This window comes from Pristis pectinata, chromosome 12, assembly GCF_009764475.1.
Source record: "Pristis pectinata isolate sPriPec2 chromosome 12, sPriPec2.1.pri, whole genome shotgun sequence".
NCBI classification, from domain to species: domain Eukaryota; kingdom Metazoa; phylum Chordata; class Chondrichthyes; order Rhinopristiformes; family Pristidae; genus Pristis; species Pristis pectinata.
The window spans coordinates 49,775,169-49,801,245 of record NC_067416.1 but is presented as its reverse complement, the minus strand read 5'-3'; the positions used below and the strand labels follow the sequence as shown (position 1 = coordinate 49,801,245).

Here is a 26,077-nt window from a genome sequence, read left to right as displayed (position 1 = left end):
CAACCCCAAGATCTTTTTTCCCTTTGTCATGCTATATTGAATCCTGAAGAAAGCACCAAATGGAAGGTGGCAATGCAGGCTCCTGGAGGAGGCCTTATTGTTACATATGAGGATTTAAATAGACAGAATGATAATCCAAATCAACAGGTTAACACTATGTTGACGGCCCTCTCAGAGAGTCTGAAGAGACCCATAGATATGAGTAAAGTTCTAGAATGTAAGCCGACCCCCAAAGAAACGGCCCAAGAATTCTGGGAGCGCTTTACTACGGCTTACCAGATATGTGCTGGAGATCAGACATACAATAATGGGCAGCTGTCCGCTCAATTCAATGCCATTCTAATGCAATGTCTCACGGAGAAAACCACATCGTTAGTAAAGACCAACTTGGATTGGTCCGACAATACAAAAGAACAATCCAGTAGGGCAGTAATGGCATTTTAGCCTAATAGCAGAGATGGAACTGAATCATCAACCAAACCCCGCGTGAAGTATGAATTTCCGCCACGTGCACCAGTGGGAGATGATGCCTGGGACGATTGGCAATATCCCAGCAGTGATGATCCCCCAGGAGGTCCAACACAGATCGGGACTGTCCTCTAAACCGCTAGGAGAATATGGATGGTGGATATGAGAGAAAAAGGGCACCATTTACTACTGACAACCCTTTCAGACATTGACCCGAAGCCACAGGAAGGTCTCTGCATGTGTTCCCCATAGTAGCAACGGGAGGTAATGACGAGCCCATTGTGACGATGAGGGTGCAGGGAGTCTCTCTTCTGTTTTTGATTGATACAGGGGCAACAGGGACTCATGGAGGAATATGGGTCCCCTGTAGCCAATCAAACTGTTCGTTTGTCTGGATTAGAAGGTAATCTCAGAGACTATCCGACCACAGCACCCTTGCAAGTGACTTACGATTATGCCACCCACACTATACCCTTCACCATTACATCAAATCTGGGTTGCAATTTAGCTGGAAGGGACCTGCTCAGGAAGTTTTTGGCATATTGTAACATCACCAGTCACAGGACAAGACGGAACTTCCCGATGAGGTCTGGTCGGCGTCTCCGTATGAGGTAGGAAAGACCACCTGTGCGCCAGTACATATATCAGTGAAACCCAACGTCCAGCTACCGTCCATACCACAGTACCCCTTGAAGCGAGAAGCACGTGAAGGCATCGTGGATTTCTGACCTCCTCAGGTGCCCCGATTAAAAATGCTACGTTTGTGTCTAAACTGCTAGCTTCTGTGTCCCAAACTTCCCACCTAACAATAATTAAGTTTGATAAGTCCAAGACCCCATTTCTCTGAGAAATGCCTATGCGGATGCTGCCGCAAAGGATGCTGCTTTCCACGGTCCCCTTACCGTCTATTCAGACAGAGACAGACAACTCTTGAATAGACCGGCCCTGTCTGACATGGGGAGTGTGGTGAAACTTCAGGGGGACGCCCCTGCAAATCGAATTAAGTTGCGGAAACGGCAGGGGTGCACCAGAGATCCCGACACATGGTTATGGACTACCCCTGCTAGACAGGTTTGTGTACCTGATGCATTCTTGCCAATATTACTTAATTATATACATGCAATGACACACCTGGGCAAGCAGGGAATGGTGGGAGTGGCACTACAAACGTGGTGGCAACCTCATCTGAGAGAAGAGGCACAGAGAAAGGCACAGGAATGTAGTATCTGTCAGAAAAATAATCCTGGTAAAGCAGTTAAGTGCCTTCTGGGTCGGACAAAAACACCCACGTGTAGCGGTTGCTACCGCGGAATAAAACAAGACTCTACTCGGAGGATTGCCAAACAGAACTGGTTTATTTTCCCGCCTTGTGCGGGCCCTCTAAGGGAGAATGTTCCCGCCCAAAACAACCGGTAACGACGTAAGTCCTACGTCATCAGGACTTTCCCGCGCGCGGGTTCTCCCCGTCGCTCGGAAAGACGAGGCCCGCCACCATCTTGGGCCTCGTCGCTCCGACGCCGCGCGACCCGACTGCCGAGCCGGTTCGCCCGACTAGACGGTGAGTCGCCACACACACGACCATTTGAGTGCATCCAGATTGATTTTATAGAATTGCCCAGAGTGCATGGCTACAAGTAGTGTCTTGTTATCATTGTTCTCTTCTGTAGACGGGTAGAGGCAATACCAACAGCAAACGCCACAGCAGAAGCGACGGTAGGGATCATATTACAGGAAATAATACCTCGGTTTGGATCCTCGACCATTATTAGTTCAGACGAAGGGCCACGTTTTACTGCCAAAGTAAATGAGGAACTGTGCCAACATCTCAGAATTAAGCAACAATTTCACTGTGCCCAGCCCAGCTGGAATTGTGGAAAGAGGAAATGGCACATTGGAAAATAAGTTGGCCAAATTATCTGAGGAGACAGGACTGAACTGGTTGAAACTGGTCTTTTTTGAAATGAGAACTACACCGCACACTAGCACAGGACTAACCCCGGCGGAAATATTATTTGGAAAACCGCTGCGTACACTGTGGGCTGCAGGTAAAAACATAGAAGTGTGTCTTGACCTACGTGCCCTTAGTGAAAGAATGATTAGTTATGTACAAAAACTAACTGAAGCTCTTGAGACTACATTCACAGGTAGGTATGCTCAGAGAAAGGAGGGGGACAACACAGAAGGATCCTTACCAAGAATCCAGCCCAGAGATTACATCCTGATAAGGAATTGGGAATGGAAAAAGTTGGCACCAAGGTAGAAGGGCCCCTTTCGAGTACTACTTACAACACCCACGGCAGTAAAGGTTGAAGGGCAACTCGGTGGATACATCACTCTGACCGTAAAAAGTTGGCCTAAGGAAAGGACAGCATGACGCAACAGAGGACAAACAAGAAGCCTTTCTGAAACGGAAAGATTCTTGATGATCCTCTATCCCAGTTATGGTACTGCTGTTGCAGCCTGAGAATTGATTAGCATGGCCAGTGCCCCAGAGAAGCTGCTAACGACAATTGAGGAAAACACGCAGACCCAAGTTCGCAAGCTCACCGCTGAAGTAGTGGCCATACGAACAGTGGCCTTACAAAACCGATTAGCTTTAGATTTACTTTTGGCATAAAAGGGAGGAACAGGTATAGTGGTGAGACAGGAATGTTGCACCTATATCCCTGACACCTCAGAGAATATCACCCATTTAGCAAATCACATCAAGGAACAGATAACCGAGGTGCAGGAAATAGGGAAACAGTTCCGCAATTACAATCCCCCGGGACCATCTTGGTGGCTTTTAAGGGATGGTGGACAACATTTGTCCAGGGTACATGCGTCCTTGCAATTATTCTATTGATAGTCTTGATTTTACGATGCTTTTGTGTGCTACACTCCTGTCTTATGTTACATTCACTCTAAGTGGTCATCATGGAATGATAAAAGGAGGCAATGTAGAAGGTAACTGGAAATTCAAGGGTTAAACCGGCAAACGTAATGGTGTGCGGCTGTTATTGCTTCAACCATGGTGTGACTATAGTTATGACTGCAAGATGTGCAGGTTTTCGGGTGAAACAAAGAAGTGCTTAAGGCATATCTTGTTTTGCTAAAGTCTGCTGTAAGCAACTGCCACTAGTACATGTAACTCCGCACGTAGTCATCTTTAAATTAAGTATACAAGGAAGGACACAAGCATGTAAATCTCTGAGTGGGGATCAGTACAGAGCTCGGGTTACACTGTTTACCCTTTCTCTGTATCCCTCACTCCCGTTAGCGTTAAATAATAAAACATTAGTAATAGGCTCCTTGGTTCTGCTGTTGTCTATTACAGTGCGGGTCGACTTTCACAAAACCTTGAGCAGAGAAGGGCACTGTGTCCATGCTACCCCTGTAACTGGGCAGTGGAGTTTGACTATTGGCCCAGTAACTGCCAGTGAATCGATTTTTTTGATCTGGATAAAAGATACGAAAGGGGAATGAACACGTATTTGTATGTTTCTATGCAACCTCATGTGAGTGACTCTCAGGGTCACAGTGACGGCTGCACTGAGACTGCAGTGAAGACTGTCTGCTCCAGCTGAGTAAAAATCAAGCTGGAACCAGAATAGACCCACGATTTGACAGCCTTCATCTGTCACCCCAAAGGACATCACTCTGGGAGAAGTGACAGTGAATTGGGAGGAATGTAAAGGAATGTGACTCTGACAGAGATCGCCTTCCAGTGGCCTTAAGGAGCAGACGGCAGTGAAGGGGAAGTCTGCCCTCGGAGTGTCCCAGATCTTTGTGGGTGGAGGTCTTTGGTGAGCATTGTTGCTTTCCTGTGTGATATATGTTAATGTATGAATACTGAATACATGCAGTGCCAGCGGGGCCTCAAGAGGCGGCACCCTCACTGCGGGCACATGGCTGAGCTGGAGTGACACCAAGTGCAGCTGCTCTGTCCGTGTCCCAGCCCCGCAACATTTCCCCTTCTCCGTGTTCATCCAGTCGTCTGCTGAAGTTCACGACTGAATCAGTTTCTGCCATGCTCACAGGTAGCGAGTTCTAGATCAGAAGAGCACGTGATTCTCTCTGATCTATCCCAGATAAGCTGGTACCTCAGGAATGGTTTTAGCTGGACTGCCCCATCTGTCTGAATGTATTGGTACCAGACTCTCCCTCCCCTGTCTGCACTTCGGCTAGGATGGAATGCTCACCTCATTTCCTGGAGGAATGCAGCCTGGCCCAGCGTTGGTTCCCCTGGGCACAGGCTGTCTGTGGAGCTGTGCTGGAAGCCTCTTATAAAACCTTTAGCTTAAAAACCCAAGTCTCAGCATTCTTGTTATTTCCTTCCCTGCATGGTTCCCTCTGTTTCATGGTGCCCAGTTACTACTGTTAGGTTATATCCATTCATAACTGTGCAATGAGTACATCAACCTTTCTGAAGGGGACCCTCCGCTCGTGACCTAATTTATAACCCATTCCTAATACTATAAATAAAATTATACACCGGTCCTGACGTGGTGTACCCCATCAACCTTCTGCCCCAGAATCTGAAGCCTTCACCCCAGCACCATGTCCTTCACCACGTGTAAAAGGTAACTGTAAATGTAAGGGTTCATGGTGTGAGGCTGTTATTGCTTCAACCAGGGTGTGACTGTAGTTGTGACTGCAAGATGTGCAGGTGCTGGTGTGAAACAAAGAAGTGCTTAAGGGATATCTTGTTTTGCTAAAGTTTGCTGTAAGCAACTGCCACTAGTACATGCAACTCTGCACGTAGACATCTTTAAATTAATTATACAAGGAGAGAAACAAACATGTGAATCTCTTAGTGGGGATCAGTACAGAGCTCAGGTCACACTGTTTACTCTTTCTCTGTATCCCTCACTCCCACTAGCGTTAAATAATAAAGCATTAATTGTATGCTCCTTGATTCTGCTGTAATCTGCTTTATTACAGCACGGGTCGACTTTCACACAAGGATTAATCTGTCCAGTCTTCCTATTTCTGTCTCACTGGCACCTGGCTTCAGGAGGAATCCAGAGCTATTTACCAGGTAAATTCTTCTGACCTGGAACTCGCTGAGTGTGAGCGTGGTGGAAACTGATTCAGTCGTGAACTTCAGCAGACGACTGGATGAACACGGAGAAGGGGAAATGTTGCAGGGCTGGGGAACGGACAGAGCAGCTGCAGTTGGTGTCCCTCCCTCCAGCTCAGCCGTGTGCCCGCAGCGAGCCTGCCTGAGGCCCAGCTGGCACCGTGTGCATGAGTAAGGCCTGTGATGGAGAGATACCAGTCCTGCCCTATTGAACGAGGAGCTCACTCTCTGCACCCTGTATGTTTGTGTTTACTCCATTAGCAAGGGAGGCACTGAGATCAGGATGCACCAAAGGAACATTTACCAACCCTACAGAATAGGGCATTTAAACTGATGCATAAGAGGAAAGGGTTGGCAGCAGATAATTTAGAGCTCCTTGAGCTGGATCTCGAGCAGCCTTGGTTTAACACCTTCAGTGGTATCAGAAATGTGACCAAGCAGAGCACAAGTGTGAGCTGCTCAAACTGATCTGCCCTGCCATTATTCAACCACCTTATTCCATCTCTCAGGGTCCCTATGTCTATTTAATGTACATTTTTCTGAGACTTGGCATAGCTGCTGTCTCTCTGTGAGCCAATAGGCTGCATTGTTGGTCAGGAGACAGAATCAAACTCCGGAGTGGCTGGAAAGGGGTTGGAACTCACTGCCAGAAAAGACGGAAGCAGTGGCAAACCTCACCACGTTTCAAAAGGACTTCAATATCCATCTGATGAGCCGTAGTCTGCAGGGAGATGGGCCAAGTGCTGGGAGGTGGGATGGGGCTGGGTGTCTCTGTTTTGATTGATACACACACATATAGGCCAAACAGCAGAGAAGAGTTGAGGGAAAATTGTTCCACAGAGCAACGGGCATTTGGAAATCGCTGCTGGAGAGGGTGGTGGGAGGCAGAAACCCTCAGTGTATTTAAAACATAGCTGGAGGACTCTCGAAGAGTCATAACCTGCAGAGTTCTGGATGAACAACTGTGAAGTATGATTAACAAAGCCCATTTTTTTCCGGCATGGACACAGATTAACCACTTTCTACATCATACAGTTCTGTGAGTCTCTGCTTCCAGTCTTTGACTGAAGCATGTTTGATGTTTAGCTGTTGCTCTCAGATAGGTAGATGGCACTCTTTGTACGCACAATTAGGTTCTGCACTTCATATGAAAATAAAACACCTTCTATTCCATGAAAGTGAAAACATGAGAACAATTTCTGGGTGCCGCAAGAGTCCCTCGGCAATGCCCTGGAAGAGACAGTGACTGTGCTCTGCAGAATCTCCAAGCATAACTGAAGGAAAATCAAGGCAAGTTTATTCTCAGCTTCCCACAGAAACGGGCCCACCAGGTCCAAGCTGACCATCAAGCACTATTACCACCAATCCTACACTGATCCCTATTTCCTTCTCCCCACATTCCCACCAACTCCCCCCAGATTCTACCATTCACCTACACAGCAGCCAGTTACCCCAACAACCCACAGGTCTTTGAGACGTGGGAGGGAAGTGGAGCACCTGGAGGACACCCATGTAGCCACATGGGGCAGATGAAAACTCCACACAGAAGGTAATTATTAGTGCATAGGCAAATGAAAGTCAAAGGGTGCAGAAAAGATTCACAAGGATGTTACCGGGATGAGAGGGCTTATCAGGAGAGGCTGGGGTTTTTTACCCTGAAGGCTGAGGATTAACCTTATAGAGCTTATAGGGGCATAGAGAAGGTGAATGGTCACTGGCTTTTTCCCAGGGTAGGGAAGTCTAAAACTAGAAGGCATGAATTTTAAGACGAAAGGGGAAAGATTTAAAGGGGACCTGAAGGGCAACTTTTTCCACACAGAGAGTGTTGGTTGTGTGGAACGAACTGCCACAGGAAACGGTAGAAGTGGGTACAATAACAACATTTAAAAGACACTTGGACAGGTACATGGATAGGAAAGGTTTAGAGAGATATGGGACAAACAGAGCCAAATGGGAGCAGCTTAAGTAGACAACTTGGTCGGAATGGACAAGTTGGGCCGAAGGGCCTATTTCCGTGCTGTTTAATTCTATGACTTCATGAAGTGTAGGAAAATTGGGTCATTGTAGTAGGGGATTTCAACTTTCCCTGTATTAACTAAGATTGGCCTAGTGTGAAAGAATTAGAACGAAAACATTTTATACTAAGGGGATAAACAAGGAAAGAGCAGAGACCAAAGGGGCAATCTATGCCTGGAGCCACAGGATATATGTGAGATTATAAATGAATATTTCTCATCAGAATTCACAAAGTAGAAGGACATTGCAGTTGGAGAATTCAGGCTTTTTTCCCCCACAGTGAATGTTGAGATGTTGACCCTGGCTGTGTAACTCAGATGTCTGTGACCCACTGTCTTCCAGTCACACTGAGGTTTGAAATCTTTTCCAAGAAACAGAACAACCAAATATTTATCCTTCTGTGTCTAAATTCTGATCACATTCAGTTGATGATGAATCCAGTTCCCAGACAGGTCTTGCTGTGTTGTTCAATTTGACATTTCCATCTGTAGATCCCCCTCTCTCCTCCACTCAGTGATGTAATTTTCAAGTCCTTTCATAAAGTACAAGATAGAAATTCAGAACAGAGCAATATGGTTTCTGTGTTCAGCTGTCATTTCATCGGAGGCACTCTCACTTCTGAGTCAGACAGTTCAGCTTTGTCCAGCTCCAGAGATTTTTGTCTGAATAAAACTGTAGGCTGGCACTCCAGTGCATTACTGAGGGAGGGCTGCACAGTCAGAGGGAACGACTTTCAGATGTGTATTTAAACTGAGGTCCTATTTGCTTTGTCAGGTGGACAGAGAAGAGCATTGGCACTATTTTGAAGATGACCTGAAGAATTATCCCCAGTCTTCTGGTCAATATTTGGTCCTCAGTCATCACACAAACATTTATCCAGTTGTCAGGGATCTTGCTGTGTGTGAATCAGCTGCTGCCTTTCCTGCATTGCACTGGTGGCGACTGCACATCAAACGTCTCTCACTGTTGTGAAGTGATTTGGGTCCAGCTTTTGGCTGCCTGACTCGAGTCTGATAGGAACCAACTCTATATGTTGGGCTCAATTGTGGCAGGTACAAGTAAAAACCTGCATCATCTGGCTTAGGCCAAATTTTGCATCTGGACAGTTCTCTACTCAGGTCGATCTGGTCAATAAAAACCCCATTTAAATGCAAGTTTTCTCTTAAAATAGGAATGTTCTTTCCCATCTCTGCTCCTATTGTTAATTTCACATTCGACAATGCCTGTGCCCTTCTTAATTCACAGACCTGACATGAGGGTCCATACCAATTCTCAGAAATACTCCGAACTCTTCAGGATAGGCACAGTTTAACAATAAAATTTCCTCCAGCCCCTTTCACCTGTACGCATAGGACATGGAAGATAACAATTTGATTCACAAATCTTCTCGTTGATTGCACGGACAGAGGGAATCACAAATGTTTTAATATCTGTCATTCATCGCAAAAGAAGAACCCATCCCTTTAATTGCAGGCAAGAGTCTGAACTCAGATCTGTCCCTTGAAGCAAAACCCACTCAAAGACGGGAGGCTTGATGCATAATAAGCACAGAGGGATTCCATTCAACCCAACACTCCCAGGTTGGCTCCTTCAACAGCTGTCTAATCAATGCAAAAGAAAAAAAATTACAGATGCTGGAAATCTGAATTTATAATAGAGAAAATGCTGAAATTACTCAGCAGTTCGGATAGCTTTCGTGTTAAGAGAAGCAAAGTTGATATCTCAGGTCAATGATCTTTCATCAGACTATGAATATTATTAAAGATAAGCAAGAGGGAACGAAAGCGGAAAAAGGAAGGTCTGTGAGAGGTTGGATGGACGAGGGGATTAAGTCGCAGAAGGGGGTTGTGAATTTAAAAATTATTAGTCCAACTGCTTCGTTCCGTATCACTGGACCCTGAAATGTTACTCATTTCTATTTATTATTATTACTAATAATTTATTCGAAGAACTTCTGAAGATTTTGTAAAATTACAGTCCATTACATTACAGTCCATACACTACAGGTACAGTTCAGCTTTGAGGCAGTGGACTGGTCCATGTTCAAAGACTCAGCTGTCAGCCTTGATGAGTATGTCACCACCATCACCATCAGCAAGTGTGTGGAGGACTGTGTACCAATGAGGACAATATGGGTGTTCCCAAACTGGAAACCACGGATGAACAGGGAGATCCACTCCCGACTGAAGTCGAGGACTGCTGCATTCCAATTAGGTGATCCTGACCTTTACAAGAAGTCAAGATACAACCTCCATAAAGCTATCAGAGAGGCCAAGAGACAAGACCAGTTCAACATAGAGTCCCAGACCAGTCGTCATTTGTGGCGGGGCTTACATGCTATAATGGGCTACGAAACAAAGTCGATCAGCGTTGTCAACAGCGCATCCCTTCCTGATGAACAATGCATTCTCTGCATGTTTTGAACAGAAGGGAAGTGGATTGTCACCACCCACCCTGACAGCCTCCAGTGCAACTGAATCCGTGGTCACCGTTGAGGATGTAAGATCAGTCTTCCGGAGAGTGAACACAAGGAAAGCACCTGGCCCAGATGGTGTCCCGGGCCGCGGGCTCAGATCTTGTGCTGATCAGCTGGCAGAAGTATTTGCGGACTTATTCAACCTCCCCCTGCTTCAGTCTCAGGTTCCCACCTGTTTTAAGAAGACCACTATCATCCCGGTACCAAAGAAAAGCAAGGTAACATGCCTCAATGACTACCGACCAGTGGCTCTGACATCCACCGTCATGAAGTGCTTTGAGAGGCTGGTCATGGCACACGTCAAAAAAAAACAGAAACTACTGGAAATACCCATCAGGTTGCATCTGTCAAGAAAGAAAGAGGTAACACTTCAGGTCCTTACATCACTCCTTTTCATTCCCACTCGCCAACCCACCTACCTTCCCCCTCTCACCTGGACTCACCTATCACCTGCCAGCTTGTGCTCCTCCCCCTGCCCCGACCACCTCATTCCGGCTTCCGCCCTCTTCCTGTCCGGTCCTGATGAAGGGTCTCGGCCCCAAAATGTCGACTGTTTATTTCCCTCCATAGATGCTGCCTGACCTGCTGAGTTCCTCCAGCATTTTACGTGTTACATCAGGTTAATGATCTCTTCCAGCCCTTTTGGCGAGAGTTTAATGCTACGCATAAATATCCTAATAAATTAACTTAATATTATAGTTTGTTGTATTGATATTGAGCTGTGGTTTTTGGAAATTTGATTATTAATTGGTTTATTATTGTCACAAATACCGAGATACAGTGAAAACTTGGTTTTGCAAGCCACCCACACAGATAATTTCAAATTATAAGTACAGAAACATAAGCTGTGCTCTAATATACAGTAACATTTGAGATACTTTGTGGATCACACAGGCTAGGTAGAAAAAAAACTATTTCCATTCATTGGGACTTCACAACTAAAGTAAAACATCTAACATTTAGAGCAAGGCTTTTGGAGCAGAGTTAGAAAACAGTTTTACACCCAATGGATTGAAAAAAGGATTTAAAGCTCTTCCATAAGCGGCAGTCGGTGCTTGATCTATTGCTAATAAATCTGTGAGCGTTGTGGAAGCTGCACTCATAGTGCTCTTAACTTGTGGACTGGCTTTGGGGTGTCAGGAGGTGAGTAACTTGTAGCAGATACTCTTGTAGCCATGGTTTTATTTGTGGTTGGTCTAGTTGAGTTTCTGGTCATTGGTAACCCACAGGATGTTGATAGTGGAGCACTGAGCAATGGTAATGTCATTGAATGTCATTTGTAGGTGGTCGGACCTTCTCTTGTCAGAGATGGTCATTGACAGGCATTCGAGTGGTGTGAATATTACTTGGCACTTACCAGCCCATGCCAGAATGTTGTCCGGGTCATGCTACATGGCAGGTATGGAGAGCTTCATTTGATGAGGCGACGTGAATAGAACTGAATGTTGTTCAGTCATTCGCAAACATCCCCTCCCCTTTCAGCATTGCAATGGGAGCGTTTCCTCCACAGCGCCTTGGTTCACTCTTCCATTCTCCAACAATACGCACTCCCTGAAGAACAGCACCTTCCAGTGCAACTACACCTGCCCTTTTACCTCTTCCCTTCCCACCTTCAGGGACCTAAATACTTCCTCCCGATGAAGCAGTATTGAACTGAACTGCTTCCAATTTAGTGTCCTGCATTTGGTGCTCAGGAAGTGATCTCCACGTTTTAACCCAAAAGCAGATTGGACGACCGTTTTGCAGAACACCACCATTCAGTCCACGATGGTGACCTGGAGCTTTCACTTTAATTTTCTGTTACACTTTAACCCTGAGCTCTCTGTTTTGGCCATTGTTCCACTGAAGCCAGCAGTTTGTCATCCACCAGGTGCAGTGAACTTCTCAGGACTCAAAACTCAACAATTTCAGATCACCAGCCTTTCCAGTTTGTGTTACAGCTGGCTAGTTGTGATGGAAGGTCATCAACCTATCACATGACCTATTTTTTTCTCTCCACAGATGTTGCCTGACCTGCTGAGTATTTCCAGCATTCTCTGTTCTCTTCCCTCACAGGACTCAGACTTGCACACATCCCGGTCCTGGATGCATGGCTGGTCGCAGGCTCTGGATGCATGCTGCTGGGAATGCAGTGGGTAGAGCGGTTTCTGGGGCTCTGAGCATTGTGTGTAGGGAGGCAGCCATTGAAACCATTGTGACCAGTCTGCAGACCAGCCAGTAGCAGACTGGGAGTTGTTCAGACCCTGTCCAGTAACTGGAATTCTACCTGAGATCAGAAAGAAAGAGCCAAATTAATCTGCCAGTAAATTAAAACCTCTCCTGAATCTGTAAACTACATGGGTCAGTTAGATGAATTGATGTCAGATCAATTGTTCATTTTGCTTTCAGGTTATTAACAACATTAAGATATGTAAGGGAAAGGCAGCTCTATGTAATTAGTTAAAGCAGGAGAGTGTCCAGGAGTTAAAAATCCTACTCCCATTCCTATTTTCCACTCTGTTGCAATATATCCAGTGGGGTTCAATGGCTTTATCTGAGGCTAATATGGAATATTTTTCTGGTGTGCAGCCGAGATTTGGTGGAAAGAAAGAAATCCCGTGGGGGTGGCTGGGGAGGAGGACAGAAACCCTGGGGGCAGCCGAGATGCAGACCAGAGACGCTGGAAGAGAAGCAGATCTGATGACCTGGCCCATTGCTGCAGAGATCTCAGTGATGGGCATAAAGTCCCGAGGCGAGACTGGGGAAGGTACTAACACAATTGGGAACGCACTGCTGGACAGGGTGGTGGAAGCAGATTCAATTCAAACTATAAAAGGAAAAGGAATAAATCCTGTCCGTGGCAACTTGCTGTCATAAATCGGCCGCTGCATTTCCCACATTCCAGCAGTGGCAACACTTCAAAACTCCTTCAACGGCTGTGAAGCTCTGTGGGATGTGGATGGCACTATATAAATTCACATCTTCCTTTCTTTATTGGGAAGATGGCCCTGTTGCTGTGGCTCAGGGCTTCATCCCTTCGCTTCTCCCTCGCTGTTACATTCACTGCTTCTGGTCCCACTCCAGATCCTGGACAGGTTTTGCTTTCCATCAGGCCTGCTTCCTGCACTGCATTTCCCCCACATTCCCATCTCTGTCAACCCTCCACCGAGATCTCACGACTTACAGGCAAGCTATGCCTTGCTCTGGGTGTTGCCAAGCAAGACATCCCGGTGTCCCCAGTTGCCTGTACCCCGTACAGACACAGACCCGTACCCTGCTCACACCCCACTGAACCCAGCTGGGGCCCGCACTTGGGCTGATTCCCTCCCGCGCCTCCCGCACACAGACGACATTCCTGATCCTGGGCTGATTCCCTCCCTTCCCATCACTGCTCTGTGCTGATCCCTCTCTGATTTCTGACCCTGCTTCATTCAACCGATGCCTGATGGCCCCTCACTCTGCTCTCAGACTTCACACTAATCAGAGCAGGGTCAACAATTAACAACCCATTAGTTCCCCCCCTCGCCCCCATTGCAGAATCTGAGGGGCAGGGAACAACTGGGAGGGGAGATCAACCAGTTCTTGTATCCTTCAGTCTGTAATAAATACATCAAACACTACAGCACAGTACAGGCCCTTCGACCCACAATGTTGTGCCGACATTTTATCCCGTTCTAAGATCTATCTAACCCTTCCTTCCTACATATCCCCCCCATTTCTCTATTATTCATGTGTCTATTTAAGAGTCTCTTAAATGTCCCTAATGTATCTGCCCCCACAACCTCTGCAGGCAGTGCGTTCCACACACCCACCACTCTGTGTAAACAAAAAAACTTGCTCCTGACATCCCCCTTATACCTTCCTCCAATCACCTTAAAATTATGTCCCCTTGTCTTAGCCACTGGGAAAATGTCTCTGACTGTCCACTTGATCGATGCCTCTTATCATCTTGTACACCTCTACCAAGTCACCTCTCATCCTCCTCCTCCCCAAAGAGAAAAGCCCAAGCTCTCTCAACCTATCCTCATAAGACATGTTCTCCAATCCAGGCAACATCCTGGTAAACCTCCTCTACACCCTCTCTAAAGCTTCCACATCCTTTCTATAATGAGGTGACCAGAACTGAACATTTTGGAATTAGGGAGAACTATTTTCCAACCAGAAAGTGGAAACACTGTGGTACCAACTGACACACAGTCATTGAAGCAAACAGCAGTGATGCATTAAGGGGAAGTTCAATAAATACATGCAGGATAAATACGAGTTACCTTCATTAGTCGGGGTATTGAGTTCAAGAGCTGCGAGGTGATGTTGCAGCTCTACACAACTCTGGTTAGGCCACACTTGGAGTATTGTGTTCAGTTCTGGTTGCCTCATAAGAGGAAGGATGTGGAAGCTTTAGAGAGGGTGCAGAGGAGATTTAGCAGGATGTTGCCTGGATTGGAGAGCATGTCTTATGAGGATAGGTTGAGCGAGCTGGGGCTTTTCTCTTTGGAGAGGAGGAGGATGAGAGGTGACGTGATAGAGGTGTACAAGATGATAAGAGGCATAGATCGAGTGGACAGTCAGAGACTTTTTCCCAGGGCGACGATGGCTAACACGAGGGCACATAATTTTAAGGTGATTGGAGGAAGGTATAAGGGGGATGTCAGGGGTAAGTTTTTTTTTTACACAGAGAGTGGTGGGTGCGTGGAACGCAATGCCAGCAGAGGTTGTGGGGGCAGATATATTGGGGACATTTAAGAGACTCTTAGATAGACACATGAACGATAGAGAAATGGGGGGCTATGTGGGAGGGAAGGGTTAGAAAGATCTTAGAACGGGATAAAATGTCGGCACAATATTGTGGGCCGAAGGGCCTGTACTGTGCTGTATGTTCTATGTATTCATTGTAGACTGAAGGATACAGAAAGGTCAGGCAGCGCCTGTGAAGAGAGAAACCAGTGGAAATAATATTCCAGGAAGTAGAAATGGAATAAAAAGATTAAGGAAATCTGGGAAATATTCAGTGGGTCAGGCAGCATCTGTGGGAAGAGAAACAGAGTTAACAGTTTTAGGTCAAAGACCCTCATCAGATTGGAATTAACTGTTTATTCTCCACAACTGCTGCCTGACCTGCTGAGTAGTTCCAAAATCTGTGTTTTTTTATTGTTTCAGATCTTCAGCAATTTCAGCTGTTTTATTTTTACGTGCGTTTCATATTGCAAAGAGGAGTGGAGAGAACAGAGAATTTCTGAAATCGAGCCAGGACCAAGAAAGCCCAGGTGACACGATGCCTTTGGAGCCCCCCAGTGAATAGATGAGTGAGGGAAAAACAAAATAACATGCAGAAACCGTGAGACGTATCCCAGACCACGCCCCCAGTCATCTGGTAACTGGATGGATCCAAGACCAGGTCACCTTGACCGTCTTGTCTGCACCCTCTGACAGACATTCCCCGCGTTCTCTCCACCATCCCATTCCCTGCAACCTCAAACACACTTGTTTTCTCGCCCTATCCTGACGACGGGTTCTCGACCTGAAGTGCGAACTGTTTGTCTCCACAGATGCTGCCTGACCAGCTGGGTATTTCCAGCACTAATTTTTTTGTTACCGTTTCCAGCATCGGCAGCTTTAATATTTACAAGACCAGGTGGGAAGAGGCTGATGTGGAGCATGATGCTGGCGGGGACCAGTGGCTCCAATGGCCTCGCTTCCTACTGTACATCCTGAGTACTGCACAGGCAGTAAGGGCTTGAGACGCCGTATTTGAAACAGAACTGATTTATTTTACACAGGTCCAGAACGGTTACTGACACCCGCAGAAACGAACCCCAGTGCCCAGGGTTCAGTCCTGGGTGTGATAGAGCAGCAGGAACTGCAGAAGCCAACACCACACCGGTGTCTCGGCAGCTACAAGGTTTAAATATTCCACAATGGAGCACGGTTAAACTTTGTCCCCGGCGAGGACTCGCTGGTGACTCAGCAGGTGAGATAACTGAGTGAATCCCCCCCCCCCTGCACTCTGAGCAGGTGAAGGGCCTCTCTGCAATGTGACTCTGCTGGTGAATCAGCAGCCTGGACGAGTGATAGAATCCTTTCCCACACTCGAAGCAGGTGAACGGCCTCTCCCGGTGTGAACTCGCTGGTGAGTCAACAGGCTGGACAAGCGGTTGAATCCCTTCCCGCACTCGGAGCAGGTGAATGGCCTCTCAGTGCTGTGAATCTGTTGATGTCTCCGCAGGGAGGTGGACCGACTGAATGCCTTTGCACAAATGGAGCAGGTGAATGGCTTCTCTCCTGTGTGGACACGCTGGTGTATCACCAGATTGGACGGTCGACTGAACCCCTTCCCACACTCGGAGCAGGTGAACGGCCTCTCCCCGGTGTGAACTCGCTGGTGAGTCAAGAGGCTGGACAAGTGGTTGAATCCCTTCCCACACTCGGAGCAGGTGAATGGCCTCTCAATGCTGTGAATCTGCTGATGGATCCGTAGGGAGTTGGACCGAGTGAATGTCTTTGCACAAATGGAGCAGGTGAGTAGCTTCTCCCCGGTGTGAATCCGCTGGTGAATCACCAGACTGGACGACCGAATGAATCCCTTCCCACACTCGGAGCAGGTGAACGGCCTCTCCCCGGTGTGAACCCGCTGATGTCTCTGGAGGCTGTCCAACTCTTGGTAGCCCTTCTCACATATGGAGCAGGTAAACAGCTTCTCTCCGGTGTGAACCCGCCAATGTCTCAGCAGGTGGGATGACAAAGCGAATCCCTTCCCGCACTCGGAGCAGGTGAAGGGCCTCTCCCCGGTGTGGATCCGCTGGTGCACCACCAGGCTGGATGACCGATTGAATCCCTTCCCACACTCAGGGCAGGTGTACGGCTTCTCCCCTGTGTGAATCCGCTGGTGTGTCACCAGATTGGACGACCGACTGAATCCCTTCCCGCACTCGGTGCAGATGAACGGCCTCTCCCCAGTGTGAACGCGCTGGTGTCTCACCAGGCTGGACGACCGATTGAATCCCTTCCCACACTCTGAGCAGCAGAATGGCCTCTCCCCCGTGTGTATTTGCTGGTGAGTTAGCAAGGTGGATGATTCGGTGAAACCCTTCCCACATTCAGAGCAGATGAACGGCCTCTCCCCGGTGTGAATCCGCTGGTGTCTCAGAAGGTTGTCTGAGTGAGTGAATCCTTTCCCACAATCGGAGCAGGTGAACGGCCTCTCCCCGGTGTGAGTGCACTGGTGTCTCTCCAGATTGGATGACCGACTGAATCCTTTCCCACACTCGGAGCAGGTGAATGGCCTCTCCCCGGTGTGACTTCGCTGGTGAAACATCAGCCTGGACAAGTGACTAAATCCCTTCCCACACTCGGAGCAGGTGAACGGCCTCTCCCCATTGTGGATCTGCTGATGCTTCAGCAAGTTGTATGAATGAGTGAATCCTTTCCCACACTCGGAGCAGGTAAATAGCCCCTGCGCGCTGTGAACTCGCTGGTGTCTCATCAGATCACCAGATGGCTTCAAGTTTTTCTGCAGTTAGAACCGCAAAATTGGTTCCTGGCAGTGGAAACCAATGTGTTTTGAATGGGATAAATCAGCAAACTGCTTCCCAGATGTGAAGCAGGTAAAATTCTCTCCTCGATGTCACGTATGTTGCAGCTGGGACGAGCAACTGTCTTCTTTCCTGTCACCAACACTGACTGATAAAACACCTTCAGGGCTGCCGATTACCAAAACCTCACACACACACAGAAGGCGCGTTTGGTTTCTCTCTGCTGTGAACGCAGGGCTCTTCTCTGGCTGTCCAATGAGTTAAAGCTCTTTCCACATTCAACAGCTCCCCAACATTCTCTCACTCAGCTGCCTCCCTCCGCAGTGACAACAAGCTTTATAATCTTCTCCCTGAGACAGACGATCTTTCCCCTTCAATGTTCAAAGGCGTGTGACGTTCAGCTGCTGATGAATCGATCGGCCAAGTCAGATTTTGACGTTGTTTGGTTTGAGATTCTTGTCTGAAAAAGCTCCTCCGCTATTATCCTGTAAAAGGAGTTTACAAAGGGCATCACTGAGTGCAGGACAGAAGTTGAGAACAGACCATTCTAGTTTCCACGGAGAGCAGAAGATTGTGGACTCCAGGCCAAGTCGACAGACTTGAGCTCAGGGGCTGAGCCAGGTGAACCAGTGCAGTACTGAGGAGGTGCTGCACTGTCACAGCTGGGTTTGCATCCTGTCCCAGTCTGCTCTCCCAGGTCAATATTTAGGATAACTCCAGCTCTTCCTCAAAATAACGCCAGCAAGGTGGATGACTTGGACCTGGAGTCATCCTGAGTGTCCTGGGCGCTATCTACCACTCAGCCAAGGTCACAGAAGGAATTGTCCGGTCATTTTCACAGAGCTGAATGCGGGATCTTGCTGTGTATGAGTTGGCTGCTGTGTTTTCTATATTTCAATATTGATCATTGGAATGAACAGGGATTGAGGATCAGAGACAATTACAGGCACTATTCCGTGCTACAGGAACCAAGAACGGCAGCGCAGAGTCCAGAACAGGAAGCAGTCCTGAGCACGGACAATGCAGGCTGTGGAGAAAGAACATTTCGGGGACAATCCTGGATCTTCCCTCCTCTCTCTCACTCTGCCTGTGCACTGGAATACTCTTCCCTTCCCCTATCTGGTTTTATCACCTGTCTGTGGGTGGGGTGGGGTGGAGGTGGGCGGAGGGGTGAGGAGCGAGGGGGAAGCACAGAAAACAGGCACAGTGTCAGAGGACCACGGGACACACAATCTGATCCAAAAGAGCCAGGGGCACACAGAGCAAATCCTTCCCATGGAGAGCGCCTTCTCCCAGGAACAACAGGTAATATATCACAAGCTCTATTAACCACTGCTTACGTTACTGGAATGGATCAGGTGTTGCTTGTTCTGAAGGAAACACAAACCAACCATTCAGCATTTCCAACAGCACGAAACGCAACAGGATCAAGCACAGGGGCTGATTCATCTGTAGAACATCCTGGTGAATCCCCGAATCACTTTTAGACTGCCCAGAGCTGGAACTAGACCACCACTGTCACACAGCGGAGAAAATTCCGCTTCTGTTTGTGTGGGAAGGGATTTATTCTTCCCTCAGCCTTCAGTTCCCTGAAAGTGATGACGCAGGTAGGCGTGGTGAAGACGACGCTTGACACGCTTGCCTTCATCCATCAGAGTATTGAGTACAGGAGCTGGGGACGCCATGTACAGCTGTACGAGGCCACACTTGGGGATGTCCTGTGCAGTTCCGGTTGCCTAGCTATAGGAAAGATGTGACTAAGCTAGCGAGTTGGGTTAGAAGTTATGAAGTAGAACCTGGAGGGTAGTGATCTCCAGATTACTGCCACGTGCCAGTGAGGTCAGTGATAGAAAGAGAGGCCAGATGAATTCGTGGCTGAGGAGCTGGTGCGGGGGGCAGGGATTCAGGTTCTTGCATCATTGGGACCTCTTCTGGTGGTAGAAGTGACCTGTACAAGAGGGACAGGTTGCACTTGAACCGCAGAGGGACCAATATCCTTGCAGGGAGATTTGCAAGTGCTACATGGGAGGGTTTAAACTAGATTGACAGTGGGTTGGGACACTGAGCAGGAGCAAGTCATGGGATAAAGCAGTAGCTTTAGTGATCAGGACAGCCAGGGGCACAATAAAGGCAGGGAAGGGAAGACCCAGTTAAACTGCATTTATTTCAATGCACGAGGTACGGCAGACGAACTCAGAGCGTGGTTTGGCTCTGGGGACTGGGATGTTACAGCCATAACAGAAACGTGGCTGAGAGAAGGACAGGACCGGCAGCTTAATGTTCCAGGATACAGATGCCACAGGCGTGACAAGAGGAACAGGTAAACAAGGAGGGGGTGTTGCCCCTTTGATAAAGGAGGACGTAACAGCAGTGCTTAGAGATGACGTTCTTGGGGGATCGTCCAGTGAGGCCACTTTGTAAGGAAAGAGTTACATTTTACAGAAGTCATATCTGATTCCTCCTTGGTCTGTGCAAAAGTGTGCAACGCAGAACGGTGGTTGTAAGTCAAAATGGTGTCAGCTGGGAACGTGGGAACGTTTTGAGAGTGTACAGGAGTACTGACGCACAGCCTTGAGAGCAGGTAAGGATGTCAAACGTGTCTTCCTTCAAAAATGCTGCCTCTGTCTGTAAGATATGCAACTAGGCCAAAGGTTGCAAGAGATAAGGGGGGTACAGACTGGTACCATGACTGAATGGAAAAATACTGGGGTAGGAATTATGCTAGGTTTTGAAGTGTATGAAAAAGGAGCGACTTCATTCTGCAAATTGGAATCTTCCCCGAGGCTGGGTTGTGACCGGTGCTGAGACACAGACAGAAGGCTGCGTGAGAGGCTGTCGGACACCTGAGGTTCCCTCTGGCAGTGTACAGATCGGTTCATTGGTTGGTTGAAAAGTATTATTTTGCTTCCTTCTGTATTTTATTAAGTATTCTTTCTTTCTGTATTTTATTCTTTATATAACTCTAATAAAGTAGTTTCTATAACTTTTAACAGGTGTACAGTGCCTCCTTTGGTTTGCAAAACACCTCTTGCTGCTGAATCAGGAAAGAACAAGGAACAGATTTTAAATTTTTTTCTTTCCAAACTTAGAAACAAGAAGGGGAGGGTCACTCTAGTGGGGCTGTATTAAAGACCCCCCCAAAAGTCAGCGGGAACTTGAGGAGTAGGTATGTAGAGAAATTGCTGATATTGTAAGGTTGTATTTGTGGAAGGTTTTAATTTCCCTGGTATTGACTGGACTACCTAGAGTGTGAAGGGCCTGGACAGGGTGGAATTTGTGAAATGTGTCCAGGACGTTCCCTGAGTGAATATTACATGCCCTACTGGAGAGGGTGCAATACTGGACCTTCTCTTGGGGAACGAGGGAGGGCAGGTAACTGAAGTGACAGTCAGGGAGTATTTTAGCGCTGGTGACCATAATTCTATTAGTTTTAAGACGGGACAGGTCCACAGGTGAGGGTCTTAAACTGGAGCAGGTCTAATTTTGGGGGAATTAGGCAGGATCTAGCAGAGGTCGATTGGATGAACCTGTTTGAAGGGAAAGGAATGAATGGCAAGTGGTGTGGTGGATATTCACTTTCCAGGCCCCAAAAAGGTTTATTGCTAACCTCAGCTTTTTAGCACAGCAGCGTGACCTGTCCAACGGTCAAGAAGTGGTTGCTCGTTGAGCTAAAATCCCTTTTGCAAAAATTGCAGTTGTCCATGGCTCAAGATGTTTGTTGTTTGCTAAGTTAAACTTCTAACCAATATTCCCTGCTCAGCCTCTTAACATAAACAAGAGAACAACAGGGTCCACATTTTCTGAATTAAACCCTCCAGTTACCTGGCCTGGAAATGTGGTTGAAAAAACATCACACACCAATGATGTCAACTAGTGAAAAAACAGTATGGATGTCAGAAAGCAGTCAGGGTGGGGAATGACAGAGAGAAGGGGTTACAGAAAGAAGACCTAGAATTGCTTTTGGTTTTTGTGACGGACGATTTGTTCATCTGCAACTTGTTGGTGTGACTTTTTAGCTTGTAAGAATTGTACTCGTGTTTGAAAATCCTTTGCAAGTTACAAGTCGTTAAGAATTACCTACTAGAATTAAACGTGTCTCACATAAAATAAAATAAACTGTGTTTAAACTACATCATTAACTGGAAGTATCTTCTCCTTGGTTGGAAGGAGGGACCCACTGCCCAAAGTAGTGATTACTGACAGCTAGATGTGTCTGTAAAGACTAAAGTAGTGAAGTAAACTAGTACTTGAATTGTAGGTTGATATAGTATAATCTCCCTATAGTGAGGGTACTCGTAGATACTTATGCCAGGTAGAAATTAAAGTCTTGACTTAAGTTTAGAGGTCTTGGGTAGTACACTCAATATCATCACAATATCATTAAGAGTGTGATATCAAGTCCAGGAGCAGCATGTTCTTGTTAGGGTGAAGGGTAAACCTGGCAAGTTGAGGGGAGCCTGGCTGGTGAAAGATATTGAGGCTCTGGTCAAGAAGGAGGACGAGGAGGAAACATACATTGGGTTTAGGAGGTCGGGGAGAGTGAATCCCTTGATGACTATAAAAAGATTAATACCCTTAAAGAGGGAAATCATGAGGGCAAAGAGACAGTACGAGATGAATCTGGCAGGTCAGGTTAAGGAAAATCCCAAGAGGTTAGCTATATTAAGATTAAAAGGGGTGGCCAGGGAGAGAGTACGTCCTCTTAGAGATCAGCAGGGCTGCCTATACTTTGAGCCGCAGGAGATGGGTGGAATTTTTAATGATTTCTCCATGGTGTTTACTGAGGAGGAAATCACGGTTGCTTAAGAGATAAGGGAAACAAGTGGAGATGTCTTGGAGGACATTTGTATTACCAGGGAGAAGGTACTTGCAGCCTTACAGCACAGTAAGGTGGATAAATCCCCAGGACCTGAACCGAGTGCATCCTCGGACTTTATGGGAGGCAGGAGAAGAAATTGCAGAGGCTCATGCAGAGATAATTGCTTCATTGTTAGCCACTGGTGAAGATCCCCAAGACTGGAAGGTGGCTGATGTTGTTCCACTGTTTAAGACGGGTAGCGAAGACAAGCCAGGGAACTACAGGCCGGTCAGCCTGACTTCAGTAGTGGGGAAGTCACTTGAGGGGATTCTGAGGGGCGGGATCTACCAGCATTTGGATAGACAGAGTCTGATTGGGAGGAGTCAGCACGGCTTTGTGTGTGGAAAGTTGTGCTTGATAAATCTTTGAGTTTTTTGAAGAGGCGACCAAAAAGGTAGATGAGGGGAGGGCAGTGGATGTTGTCTAATTGGACTTCAGCAAGACCTTCGACAAGGTCCCGCAAGGTAGGCTGGTCTGGAAGGTTAGGTCCCATAGAATCCAGGGAGAGCTAGTTAGGTGGATTCAAAATAGGCTCGGAAGTAGGAAGCAGAGGGCGGTGGTTGAAGATTGTTTCTCAGAAAGGAGGCCGGTGACTAGTGGTGTGCTGCAGGGGTCGGCGTTGGGACCCTTGTTATTCGTTATTTATAGAAATGATATGGATGCGAATGTCCAAGGCTTGATCAATAAGTTTGCAGAGTACACGAGATCAGGAGGTGTTGTTGATCGTGAAGAAGGTTATTGCAGATTACAGGGGATCTTGATCAGTTAGGGAAGTGGGTCGAGGAGTGGCAAATAGACTTCAATACTGATAAGTGTGAGGTGATGCATTTTGGAAAGTCAAACCAGTGTTGGACTTGTACTATGAATGGTCAGGCACTAGGGAGTGTAATGGAACAGAGGGACCTAGGAGTACAACTGCAGAGTTCTTTGAAAGCGGCGTCACAGGTAGACAAGGTGGTGAAAAAGGCATTTAGCATGCTGGCCTTCATCATTTCATGGCTGACCATAGGTGTTGGGACATTATGTTGCAGTTGCACAAGTCATTGGTAAGACCACACTTGGAGCACTGGGTCACCTTGTTATAGGAAAGATGTGGTTAAACTGGAAAGAGTGCAGAAAAGATTTATGAGGATGTTGCCAAGAGAAGAGAGCCTGAGTTGGCGGAGCTAGGTCTTTATTCCTTGAAGCGTAGGAGAATGAGGGGTGATTTTATAGAAGCTTATAAAATCATGAGGGGCATAGATAAGGTGGATGGAAGCAGTCTTTTCCCCAGGGTAGGGGAGTCAATACCAGGGGGCATAGACTCAGGGTGAGAGGGGAAAGATTTAAAAGGGAGCTGAGGGGCAACTTTTTCACGCAGGGGGTGGTGAGTGTATAGAACAAGCTGCCAGAGGAAGTGGTTGAGGCAGGTACAATAGTATCATTTAAGAAGCACTTGGACAGGTACATGGAGGGGCGGAGCTTAGAGGGATATGGCCGAACACAGGAAATTGGGACTAGGCAGGCACAGTAGTGTAGTGGTTAGCGTAACGCTTTACAGTGCCAGCGACCCGGGTTCAATTCCCGCCGCTGTCTGTAAGGAGTTTGTATGTTCTCCCCGTGTCTGCGTGGGTTTCCTCCGGGTGCTCCGGTTTCCTGCCACATTCCAGAGACGTACAGGTTAGGAAGTTATGGGCATGCTATGTTGGCGCCGGAAGCGTGGAGACACTAGTGGGCTGCCCCCAGAACACTCTACGCAAAAGATGCATTTCACAGTGTTTTGATGTACAGGTGACTAATAAAGATATCTTATCTTAGATGGATGGGCACCATGGTCGGCATGGACTGGTTGGGCCGAAGGGCCTGGATCTGTGCTGTATTGCTCTGAGGGTGCAGAAAAGATTCACAAGAATGTTGCTGTGACTGGGGGGGGGGGGGGCGGTTGAGTTACAAGGAGGGTGTGGATAGACTGGGACTATTTCCCACAGAGGAAAGGAGGCTGCGAGGTGACCTTATAAAAGGTTTATAAAATCACGATGGGCATAGAAAGGGTGGGTAGTCATAGTACTTTTCCCAGCCTTGAGTCTAAAATCAGAGGACACAGACTTAAGATGCAAGGGGAAAGATTTAAAGGGGTCCTGAAGGGAAAATTTTTCAGAGGGTTGTGGGCGTATGGAATGAGCTGCCAGAAGAAGTGGTGGATGCGGGTACAATTAGGACATTAAAAAGAGATTGGGACAGGTAGGAAAGGTTTCGAGGGTTGTGGGCGAAATGCAGACGGATGGAACTAGCTCAGGAAGGCACCGTGGTCAGTAGGGGCGAGTTAGGCTGAAGGCATAGAGAGGGTAAGTAGTAGGTAACTCTTCCTCCTAGCAGAGAATCTGAAACCAAAGGGCATAGGTTTAGGGTAGAGGGTAAAAGTTTCGGAGGAGATCTGAGGGAGAACTTTTTCTACCCAGAGGGTATTTGGAAACTGGAATGCACTGCCTGAAGGCAGGTACTCTCACAACAAGTATCTCAATGAGCTTTTGAATTGTCAATACATAAAATGCTTTGGACCAAGTGCTGGTAAGTGGGATTAGATAAATGGTACTTGATGGTCAGTATAGACATGGTGGGCTGAAGGGCTTGTTTCTGTGCTGTATAACTCTACTACATTCTCTAGTGCTATTCAACATTCCTGTTCTTTAATCGACCTTGTTCCCCTTTTATTCCCCTTATATATTCTGCCCACCCCTCTGCCAAATTAGTGTTAAACTCTCCGCAACTTCACAAGTGAACCCCCCTGCAAGGATATCAGTCCTGGTCCTTTGAGATGGAGGAATTTAAAATAGAGGGATATGTGGGAGGAAGGGGTCAGATAGTCTTAGGCGAGGTTTAAAGGTCGGCACAACATTGTGGGCCGAAGGGCCTGTATTGTGCTCTACTGTTCTATGTTCTAATTTGAGGGCTGAGAGATCACAGATAACTTCGGTCCTCAGTGAAGTACGGCGTGTGGCGGGTACGTACCTGCACAGAAATATCCCTCAAACACCGGGGAGATCATTGATGTCTCCTGTGACAGGGCTGGAACTGACTGAGCTGACGAGCCTGCGGATCCACTGGCTTTTGTGATCCTTCCCTCTTCACCTTCTGACACCCAACAGAAGTTATTCCTGCAAGAAAGAAGCTGATTTTGAATTACAATCCCACATTATTCTCCACAACAGTAAACACGTTCTTAAAATCTAAACAAAGTTCTTGCATCAGCAGCGTTCCCACCCTCAGACACCCGAAAGTGATTCACAGCCGGTGTTGCATTTTGGAGAGAAAGACGGGTTGGGGGGGGGGGGGGGGGGGAGGCAGAAACTCGACGGGAAAATAAAAAGAAAACTGCAGATGTTGGAAAGTTAAAATGAAAACACAAAATGCTGGAAATGTGCAGCATTCGGGCTGGAGGGAGAGGTGGAAAGTACTGCGACGGTCCAGCGCGGCTGCCCGCCGTGTTTCTTGAGCTCGCAAAACTTGTCCCCCAAACAAGGTCTGCTTCCCGGGCCTCGATGTTGATCAAAGGCACAGAGCCGCCGCTGCCGCTTCCTCCCTGTGTCCGCAGCGCGCATGCTCGCCCCTCCCTGCCGGGCTCTGTTCCGTTGATCGGGCGCTTTCTAGCGCGCGGTGATTTCTGGGTACGTAGCCCCGCCATTCGAAGGCGCTGCCGAGCTCGCATCTCA

The 26,077-nt window shown here is 47.4% G+C and overlaps 1 protein-coding gene and 1 pseudogene across 1 annotated transcript in view; one reads left to right on the top strand and one right to left on the bottom strand.

Annotated features, from left to right (window-relative positions):
- The window catches only part of LOC127576396 (zinc finger protein 665-like), a 62,934-nt gene that overhangs the window by 16,822 nt on the left and 20,035 nt on the right, over nt 1–26,077 (top strand). Inside the window, exons 4-6 of the mRNA XM_052026908.1 lie at nt 12,591–12,768; nt 15,604–15,702; nt 16,225–16,348. Coding sequence (XP_051882868.1) covers nt 12,591–12,768; nt 15,604–15,702; nt 16,225–16,348 — 401 coding nt within the window. The remainder of the gene's footprint in view (nt 1–12,590; nt 12,769–15,603; nt 15,703–16,224; nt 16,349–26,077) is intronic.
- Nucleotides 14,845–25,913, bottom strand: LOC127576547 (gastrula zinc finger protein XlCGF57.1-like; annotated as a pseudogene).